General features: G+C 42.0%; 1 protein-coding gene across 1 annotated transcript in view; it reads left to right on the top strand.

Annotated features, from left to right (window-relative positions):
- The first annotated feature begins 687 nt into the window (after window positions 1-687).
- The window catches only part of LOC110456940, a 93,820-nt gene continuing 83,202 nt past the window's right edge, over window positions 688-11,305 (top strand). Inside the window, exon 1 of the mRNA XM_021508013.1 lies at window positions 688-1,861. Coding sequence (XP_021363688.1) covers window positions 1,412-1,861 — 450 coding nt within the window. The 5' untranslated portion in view covers window positions 688-1,411. The remainder of the gene's footprint in view (window positions 1,862-11,305) is intronic.

Genomic DNA, 11,305 nt, shown 5'->3' with positions numbered 1-11,305 from the left:
TACTAGCCCGGTATGTCTGACAGCTTATGACACACTTGTTCACGCCTCTACTAGACCGGTATGTCTGACAGCTTCTGACACACTTGTTGACGCCTCTACTAGACCGGTACGTCTGACAGCTTCTGACACCCGTGTAGACGCCTCATTCCATACAAACTTTTATCGATGTACTGTAAAGATTGTTATTTCGCCCCACTCTTCATTGTTTTGCTGCGAAATAATGATAAGCTTCGTTTAGAGGCTTTGGTTATTAATACTTGTTAATTTGCTGCGAAATAAGGATAATCTGCGTTTAGAGGCTTCGGTAATAAATGCTTGTTATTTAGCTGCGAAATAACGATAATCTTCATTGTTATCTTGCTGCGGTAAAAGGAAATTGAACGTATTCAAACATCATAAAAATTTAAGCCGCATAAAAGTTCACTATAACATGTATACATATGTATTTGTGATTCGTGTCGATTGCAATTGGCATTTTGCCGCTGGCCTTATTTGAATACACAACCATCTTAATGGACCATTTAAACACATTTTAATACCGATCTTTTGTCCGATGTTTTGACCTTGGTCAGTATCCTATCAAACAGCGGTTAATACTTCGCCTATACATCGTAACGTATTCACACATATATAACGGTACACACGAGTATTTTAGCTCAGTCGCCTGTACAGGTTGTGCATTGTCACTACACAGTAGGTGAAACATACAAATCATTAACTATGCACAACATCGCACGAACGTCGACCTGTCTATCCCTTAAAGTTGTGTACGTCAACGACACGATAACGCCGAGGCCGAACACGAGTTACATACTGCCGTTATGTACGTTTCAATAGATTTTGGATCAACCGACATTGTGTATATACTTATCATGGACGAACTATAAGTCATCCAAGTGAAGTTGATTTGATCTGTGAGCGAATACATTACAGGTGTTGTAAGGAGTCGACGGCAGAATGTTACATGTGTATATATTATATTGGAACTCGCTGACATGTGTCAGATGAAATTGATTTCTCGAGTGAAATAAGCACACGTTTTCAATCAATGTTGGAAGCTAAATGCTATGGCGTTTTAAGGAGGAAAGTGGCATAGCGGTTTTGTCCGCCAGGTGTTACCTGCTTATGTTAATATCGTACCTTGTGTTCTGGTGATTAACTTTGTTTACCTGTACATGTGATCGAGAATAATTAATAACAATTACTGCTGAAATCGACCATATGTCACTTGCCCCATTCGGAGTGTACTAAGATGTCGGCTAATTAAGCTTCCGTTCTTGGCTGAATATACTACCTGTACCATGTACTTAGTCATGTAGTTAATGCCACCATAATAAACCGATGTGAAGCACGTCACCATTTACATGTTTATATATATATTACAAACAACCTAACGGTGTTTTTAAAAAAAATGGCTCCCGAAGATTTTCCAGATGGATTGCTTCTCTCTAGATACGCTGAGGGTCATCTATATTTGACTGTTATATTCTTATTGGTTTTCCTCGGAGGCCGGGTTGTTTACAGACAATTTCGCAGGATGAGGCTTAAACTGGCCGTAGTGATCGTAGGGGCGGGCCCTGTGGGTCTGACTGCTACATTCATAGCCATGCACAACCCGAGGGTGGGGCAAATCACGGTGTACGAGGAAGCCCCCCGCGAACGTATCATCAATAGCTCCTATCAAATAACATTAGATGCTACCAGTTTCACTTTTTTGGAAAGCATAGGTGTGGATTTCAATAATATTGAAGGGTGCCGTGAGTCAGGGCTATTTTATACCCAAGTTGGAGTTTACCTGCAATACATATTAGAACAGCTTCAATGCATTGGACAGCACTGTCAAGTTCGTTTTGGATCTAAGGTAAGTTTGTCGTTCAGACATTGATGATTTACATAAATAATGGTATGACTTTGCCAGCCCGAGGAATTATCATACACTATTCCTCTTCATTTGACCACACACTACCAACCAATGTTCGTTTGTTTGTATGTAACGGCTCATTGACAGCTACAGTCATTTAGGGCCATGGTGGATGATTTATTATTTGTTTTATCAACAAACATTTGAGTAGCGTAGATAAAATAAAATAAAAAAGAATCTTTTACAAGCATTCTCATGGAATGTCTAAATAATTAAAATATGAAAGTTACAGAGATCATGACTAGATTATATGGAATATGTGATATATAGATAACGTCATAGAGGGTAAAGTGGGTTAAAAGACATGAGTCTATAGAACAGACCGATGTCTTTAAAATAGTTAAATAATGCTTTCGAGTCGACGGAACTAAAGAGAGATTTCATATCCGGGACTCGAAAGTAATTATTACGAATGTGTTTGAAATCGGAACATTCTATCAAAAAAAATGTCCCACTGTAAATGGAGTGTGACATGCGTGGCATGTAGGTTTCTCGTTTTAAAGGGTATACATGAGTAGGATAAGCGTGCCAATACGGAGCCGAGAAAGGACAACTTCCTCTCTACGATCTTTCCGACTGGAAACACATGTTTTAAGTTCCGGTTGTAGTTTTAAAAGTTTGTTGCTGGTCTCGAAAGACCAGCGTTGCTGCCATTCATTTCGAATGGCTGTACGAATAATAGGTTTAAAATCTGTATATGGTAGTTTGATATTTGTTTGTTGGAGATTTAACGCTTTTTTTTGCTTCCTTGTCAACAAATTCGTTGCCTTAAATTCCGACATGGTTAAGAATCCACATTAAAGTAATTTCAAATTTCATTAAGATACGAGATATGCGAAAAGCAATGTTTTGTAAGAGTGTGTTTTTAGGATCTCGTAACTGTAAACTTTTTAGTATAGATAGAGGGTCTGAACAGAAATTGCCCTTTCAATGCGGTGTTCATCGATATGGTCGAGGGCCAAACCAATGGCGCATGCTTCGGCAGAAAAGATAGAGGCGCCGTCTGGTAGTCTAACGAACGTGTAAGAATGAGCAGAACAGCAGGCTGCTGTCAATTTTCAACCTTCTTTGGAACCATCGGTGTAAAGTTGTGTAAAAGCAGGGTACTTCGAAATGCATTCCCGAAAGGAGGTATCGTGTTCTTCGGGCATTGCACTTGATGTATCCCGCCCTTGTAATGTAAAGTTAAAATCAGGTGTTTGTATAGTCTATGGGGGAACATCGGGTATGTTATATTTAGCTCTGTTCGTCAATTTCATGTTGAGTTCCTGCAGGGGATTTGGAATCCGGGTGCCAAATGTTGGCAGGAATTTTTTGTTTTGCGTAAATATGTTGTGGTATTTAAGGTTGAATACTTGGTCGAAAGCAGGACTTTTTGGGCTCGATTTTAGTTGAGCCGCAAACTGTAATGCCAGTTTTTTTTCTTTCTGTCATAAAGGTATGGTTCATTCGTTTCCACGTATAGTCTCTTCACAGGTGTTGTTCGAAAAACTCCAAGGGCTAGACGTAGCCCCTGGCTATGGATTGGGTCCAGCATCTGCAGATAAGAACTGCGCGCCGACCCATATACCATAGAACCATAATAGTGTCTTGTTTGAATAAGTGATCTGAAAAGGCGTAAACGCATTTCACGGTCTCTTATATACACCCCTTCCTATCAATTCTAAGATAACAAAAGGTGTTATAGACGATCCTCCCTATTATTTCTAAGAAACCAAAGGGTCTTAAAAACACCAATGCCTATACATTCTAAGACGACAAGGGGTGTTATAGACACCCCTTCCTATTAACTCTAAAATAACAAGTGGTCTTACAGACACCGCTTCCTATTAATTCAAAGAAAACGAAGGTTATGATAGACACCCTTACTATCTTAGAGTAAATATGAAGCTGTGTCTGTAAGACCCCTGGTTGTCTTAAAATTTATAGGAAGGAATGTCTTTAAGACACTTTTGTTATCTTAGAATTAATAGGGAGGGGTGTCTGTAAGACCAATTTGTTTTCTTAGAATAAATATAGTGAGGGATGTTTGTTAGACCCTTTGTTATCTTAAAATTAATAGGGAGGGGTGTCTATAAGCCCCTTTGTTATCTTAGAATTAATACGGAGGGGTGTCTATCAGACCCTTTGTTTTTCTTAAAATTCATAGGGAGGGGTGTCTGTAAGATCCTTGTAATTTTAGAATTAATAAGGAGGGGTGTCTATAAGACCCGTTTTATCTTAGAATTAATAGGGAGGGGTATCTATAAGACCCGTTTTATCTTAGAATTAATAGGGAGGGGTATCTATAAGACTCTTTGTTATCTAGAGTTAATAGGGAGGGGTGCCTATAAGGCCCTTTGTTTTCCAAGAATTAATAGGGAGTGGTGTTGTAAAACCCCATGTTATCTTACAGATAATAGAAAGGGGTGTCTATAAAACCCCTTGTTTTCTTAAAATTAGTAGGGAGGGGTGTCTGTAAGACCCGTTGTTATCTAATGATTAATAGGGAGGGGTTTCTTTACGACCCTTTTTATCTTAGAAATTGTAGGGAAGGGTGTCTATAACACCCATTGTTATCTTAGAATTATTAGGGAGGAATGTTTATCAGATCCTTTTTTTTCTTTTTTTTTAAATTTAGAGGTGTCACTGTAAGACCCCTTCTTATCTGAGAGTAAATATAACACCCCTTGTCATCTCAGAATTGATGGGTAGGTTTGTCTACAATACTCTTAAAATTAATAGGGAGGGGTGTCAATAAGACCCTGTGTTATCTTAGAATGATTAAGGAGGTGTGACTATAAGACCCTGTGTTATCTTAGAATGATTAAGGAGGTGTGACTATAAGACCGTTTGTTATCTTAGAATTGATAGGAAGGGGTCGTGGTTTATACAGTTGTGTGACCGCACAACGCACCAAAAATGGCGTGCGCACATCGTGCAAATATCGTTCACACACCGTCCGCACATCGTCTACACATGACGCGCACAGCTGTACGATTTAACAATCATTCGCCCCGTTGTGCGCTTCTCTCCGCAAAAGCAGATCAATATTACGGAATGAAAAAACCCTGGAAAGCTCGTATGCAATAATGAAAACTGTATGTATTACTGTAATTTCTCATATCAGTAATGAAGATTATGTACAGTTTTACAATGCGTGTAATACAGCATTTCCGTGACCGTTAGACTGCCAAAAATGGGTTTTGCTCCAAGGTAACAGAACAGGTCAATAACAATTTGACCGGAGATTTACCTGTGTGATGAATGTACATATCGTAATCCTACCTTTGCTGATTTAGCATATTATTCAGGTTAGATACGTTGATCTGTTGGCGTTAATCATTTGTGTTATGTCTCCGTAATTCGAACGCTTAGAAGACAGATAGTTTTCGAGGTACAATTAAAACGTACAGGTGATTATACCTCACTCACCGCTAGGTGTCGCTAAGATAGCAAGAGGGTATAAATATGCAAAATCCAGCGACAATCGGGCCAGTTCTGTTCTGATCTCGGCGTGTGTACAGCAGTGACAGATCGTAAGTACCTAATATATGTGAGACCGGCTTTGTGTTGGAAAGATAGAAGTGACTGAATAAGTCTTGCCTTGATCCACACACTGCCTGGAAGATATATTAAATAAACGATTGAGTGCTGTAGCGAGATACCGTTAGACAGAAGGTGTCACGGGCATAGGCTGTGCAGTGCTAGTCGCGACCAGGCTAGTCGTGACTAGGTATAGTCGTTGGTGCTAGTCGTGACTAGGGGTAGTCGCGACCAGGCTAGTCGTGACTAGGTATAGTCGTTAGAGCTAGTCGTGACTAGGGATAGTCGTGGTCATTAGAGAGTGCTGTAGTTGTATACTAGTATGAGGCTGTCGTGATCGGCGCGACTAGGTCATATAGCTAGGTAGCTGACTATAGGGCAACTATAGTGACTAGGGCTAGCCGCGACTAGGTAGTCGAGTTGTGTACTGCCTGGATTGTACGGTAGTGTGTGTAGTGTGTTATATTGATACAGAGCAGATAGCTTTGGTATTAGTTCTATAGTCGTGCAGTAATTATTCTGTTCATATCATGTATTAAGCATTAGGTAATAGGTATGCTGGTTACAAGGTAGTAACACATATTTGTATATATTTGCAACTGTAGTATAGTTATAATTAAGCTTACAGCACAGGGATCCTTAGAAGTGACTAGGGTACGGACCCCGGAACGTTACATAATTTTGGTGGCAGCGTGTGGGATCCCTGTGGTTAGGTTTCAGTATTATAATTTGTGTTAATTAGAATAAACCTGTACTGTTTTTATAGTCATACCTTATAGTTATTTGTATTGGTTTGTGAAGATGGCTAGCTATGTAGAGGATGATGTTCTCAGTCCATTAGAGGATGACGAGGAAACTGTTAGCCAGAGAAGGGACGTGTCATACCATAGTCGTGCAAGCCCTATAATACCAGTGATAAAAAGGCATGTCAGTTATTCAAAATCTACACCTCATAGACCAAGGGACTCTGGTATTGCATCGAGTGATAGAACTAGAGGGGAATATACACAGCACATAGATGTTCCCAGGCTATCCTCAGATATGGTTGTTGATAAGGTTGAGGATGAAATCAGACAAATGAGGGCTGAGTTGTCTAGGTTACAGACAAAGAGTGAAAGTATTCTAAAACCGTCTCCAACTACAAGGCCATATACGGATAGGAAATGGACCACCCCAGAGAGAGTGCTGGTTCAAGAACAGAGCAGCTCCCTGACTATGTTGGTGAAATTGATGGAGGTAGTCATGATTGGGTGACACGTAGGAATTCTCAGAGACTCACAGGAGGCCAGTATATGAGCATGACAGCGGTAGTGAGATCGATGAAGAGTATACCAGAAAACCATGCAACACTCCAAGGAAGGTCAGACATGTGAAGGCTGCAACATATGATGGTTCCACGTCATGGGTTGACTACAAATCTCATTTTGAGCCTTGTTCCCGTATCAACAACTGGTCGGATTATGAAAAGGGTCTATATTTGGCTGTTGCACTCAGAGGTCAAGCACAAGTCATCCTTTGGGACCTGGCCATATCAAAGCAAGAAGATTATAAGTCCCTGGTCAGCGCATTAGAAGAACGTTTTGCTCCTCCTAACCAAACAGAGTTATACCGGGTTCAACTCTTAGAGAGGCGACAGAAAGCAGATGAAAGTCTGCCAGAGTTGGGACAAGCCATTAGACGGCTAGTAAACCTGGCATACCCGACAGTGCCATGTGATGTGCGTGATACCTTGGCTAAGCAGCAATTCATTGAGGCTCTAGCTGATTCAGACATGAGAATCAGGATAACACAAGGTAGACCTCAAAATATGACAGACACTATACGGTTAGCTGTGGAACTGGAGGCCTACAATCGAGCTGAAAAGAATTGGAGTGATGGTAAAGCTCATCTGATAGCCACAAACAGAGGACAGTCCTGCTACAGAGAAGGCTAGTGTGACTACAGAGAAAGCTAGTCAGAACTCTGATATGTCTAGTCTATCAAAAGGCATACAACAGCAACTACAGTTCTTACAAGATGATGTAGTGAAGGTGAAAGGAAGTAATAGGAGTTCAAGTCAGTAAAGACCAAATAAAGACAAGGCTAGTCGAAAGACTTGCTACTATTGCAATGAGGAGGGTCATTTTCTCAGGAATTGCCCGACGTTGAAAAATCAGGCAACCACTGACAATGGAGCAGATAAGCCAGTGGCGAAGCGGGTTAGAACTCGGAGAAGACGGAAACAGACTGAACATAAGGCTAATATAGGAGTCTCATCAGCTGTTCATGAAGCTGGCATGTATATTAAGACTGACATACATGGTGCCAAGGCAAATATGTTGGTCGATACAGGGGCAACCATAACTTTGATTTCTGAAGATCTGTATAACCACATTTCTCAGGCGGCTAGACCCGAGTTAAAGCAGATAAGTAAAGAGGTCTTGACAGCAAGTGGAGACAAATTATCAATCCTCGGACAAGGGAGGTTTAACATCAGATTGGAGGACGACACAAACATACTGGTAGAAGCGGTTGTTGCGAAACTCACCACAGATGGCATTCTAGGTCTTGATGTTATGATAAAGAGAAATGTAACTCTGGATTTGGCCAAGGGTTGTCTTACCTTGGATGGAGTGCATGTTGAGGCTAAATATGAGGGAACTATGGGTTGTTTCCGAGTGTGTACAACTGAGAAGATTGTATTACCAGCAAAATCAGAGGTCATAGTCTCTGGGAAGGAGTGTGTGCCTGATGGTAAGGCCATGCAGGGGAACGCCTTACTAGTGGAAGGATTTGAAACTTTTTTGAAGAGCGACCTTGCTATCATTGGTCGTTCACTGGTGGGCAATACAGCTACAGTGCCTGTACGCATGATGAATACCTCAGAGGAAGATAAGTTGATCTATCCTGGCACTTCCATAGCACAAGTTAGTGCAATTCAGAGTGTAGTAGAGGAAATAGAAGGAAAACAGCCTCACAAAAATAACAGCTTAAGAGAGGACCTGGCTAAACTACTAGAAGCATCGAAAACAAACCTCACCGGCCAACAATACGAGGAGCTGAGACATCTTGTGCAAAAGTATGAAGGATTGTTTGCTGCATCAGATGAGGACTTGGGGCGAACAGATGTCGTGAAGCATAAGATCAATACTGGAGATGCTCGTCCGATAAAACAGCCTTTACGACGTATCCCAGGCAATATGGGACCAGAAGTTGACAAACAAGTGCAGAACATGCTCGACCGAGGTATTATAAAGAAATCCTCTAGTCCTTGGAGCTCAGGCATTGCTTTGGTGAAGAAAAGGGATGGGACAATGCGGTTTTGCGTAGATTACAGACGACTTAACGCTGTCAGCATTCCCGATGCATACCCTCTGCCTCGTATTGACGAGACACTAGATCAACTAGCTGGATAATCATGGTTTTCGACACTAGACCTGAACTCTGGATACTGGCAGGTAGAGTTGGATTCGGAGGACCGTGCCAAAACCGCATTCGCCACTCGCACAGGGTTGTACGAGTTCCAAATTATGCCCTTTGGTTTAGATTCAGCCTCAGGAACATTCGAACGATTAATGGAGACTGTACTGACAGGACTAAAGTAGCAGGTGTGCCTCATATACCTTGATGATGTCATTATTGTGGGAAGATCCTTTGAGGAGATGATGGACAATATTGAAAAAGTATTTGACCGATTGTTAGCTGCTGGGTTGAAATTGAAAGCTAGGAAGTGTCTTCTATGTGCAAAAGAGGTTCTATACCTAGGGCATGTCATTTCAGAGTCGGGTGTTTCCACAGATCCTGCGAAAACAAGAACGGTGGAGCAATGGCCTGTTCCTGTCAATGTGCGAGAGTTGCGATCTTTTCTGGGATTCTTTAGCTATTATCGAAGGTTCCTTAAGGATTTTGCTAAAATTGCCAAGTGCCTTCACAAAAACACAAAAAGGGACGAACATTTGAGTGGAGTTCCTCTTGCCAGGAAGCCTTTGAGACTCTTAAGAGGTTGTTGGTAAAAGCACCTGTCCTTGCGCATCCAGGCTTTACCGAGGAGTTTATACTAGTTACCGATGCGAGCAATGACGTTATCGGTGCAGTGTTGTCTCAGATAGTGGATGATGTTGAGAGGCCAGAAGCATTCGCCAGTCGGACTCTTACTAAAGCAGAGCAAGGGTATTGCGTGACCAGAAAGGAACTGTTCGCAGTTGTATACTTCACCAAGTACCCGCGCCATTACCTGTATGGTAGAAGTTTCACAGTACGGACAGACCATAGTTCGCTTCGTTGGCTGCTGAACTTCAAAGATCCCGAAGGACAGATTGCTAGGTGGCTACAAGTGCTGAGCTCAAATGACATGACCATCGTCCATCGGCCTGGAGTCAAACATCAGAATGCTGATAGTCTCAGCCGGTTACCCTGAAGGCAATGTGGGTTCGAACCACAATGGGAAACCAAGATTGAGACCACAGATCAGGTTATGAGTGTACAAAACCCCAATGAATGTAACGAGATTGCTTCCCAAGAACTACCAGCAGATAGTGAAGAATTGTCTTTGTCACAGAAACAAGAGGCAGTTGAGGATATTCAACTTGTTAGAACTTGGGTGCTTGACAAGAAACATCCACCATGCAATGCTATTCCTGGCAGGAATATCACTGTGCGATCATTATGGATGCAGTTTGAGGCTTTGTTTGTCAAAGACCTATTGTACAGAGGAAGTTCTAACGGAAATCCACAGGTTGTTCTACCTCGAAAAGAACGAAGGACCGTCCTTTCTCATACGCATGACAACAAGACAGCCGGTCACTTGGGAATGAAGAAAACTCTAGCAAAGATTAGACAAACGTTTTACTGGCCTGGGCTTAAAGGAGATGTCAAACGATATGTAGCTGGATGTGTACCGTGTTGTCGAGGATAGTCTCCTACCAAAGCAAAAAGAGCGCCAATGCAAATGGTCAAAGCAGGGTTTCCTATGGAACGAATAGGAATAGACATCCTCTGTGAATTACCCCAAACCGACCAAGGAAACAGACACATATTGGTGATATCAGATTATTATACCAAGTGGACTGAATGCTTCGCCATGAGGGACATGGAAGCCAAGACTGTTGCAAGAATTCTGGTTGAAGAAGTAATTTGTAGGTTTGGTGTACCCAGCACCATTCATTCAGATCAGGGTTCTCAATTTGAGAGTGCTCTTTTCCAGGAAATGTGCAAGCTCTTAGAGATTAAGAAAACACGAACGACCCCATACCACCCAAAGTCGGATGGAATGGTCGAACTATTTAACAAAACATTAGTCAACATGTTAAAAGGTTTTGTTAATGACCAACAGACCGACTGGGACCTGCACTTACCATACTTAACTATGGCTTACAGGTCAGCTGAACATGAAACAACGGCCAACATCCCAAACTTCATGATGTTGGGCAGGGAGACCAGCACCCCAATGGATATTCAGTATTCAATGCCTCGGGATGTCAAAGTCATACCCCAAAATATGTGGGCATGGCGACTGAAAGAGAAGATGGAGGATGCCCATCATATGGTGAGACAGCATGTGAAAGGAGCCATGTTGAGACAGAAAAAGAATCACGACTCCAAGCTGTCCTGGCAGAACTTCAAACCAGGCAATGACTTTCTAGGTCACCTGAGACAAAGTCTCAAGTGACCTATTGCGATCGCCTTTTGTCCGTCGTCGTCCGTCGTCCGTCGTCCGTCGTGCGTCCGTAAACAATTTACATTTTCGACTTCTTCTCCAAAACCCCTGAACCAATTTCAATGAAATTTTGCAGGGACCTTCCATGGACAAAGGTCAACAAAAATGGTTGCCGGTTTAGTCCTAAGCCCCCAGGGGCCTGAGGGGCGGGGCCAAAAAGGGTC

Source organism: Mizuhopecten yessoensis, unplaced genomic scaffold, assembly GCF_002113885.1.
Source record: "Mizuhopecten yessoensis strain PY_sf001 unplaced genomic scaffold, ASM211388v2 scaffold8959, whole genome shotgun sequence".
NCBI classification, from domain to species: Eukaryota; Metazoa; Mollusca; class Bivalvia; order Pectinida; family Pectinidae; genus Mizuhopecten; species Mizuhopecten yessoensis.
Note: the sequence above shows the minus strand (reverse complement) of the source record. Positions and strands in the feature narration are given on the sequence as shown.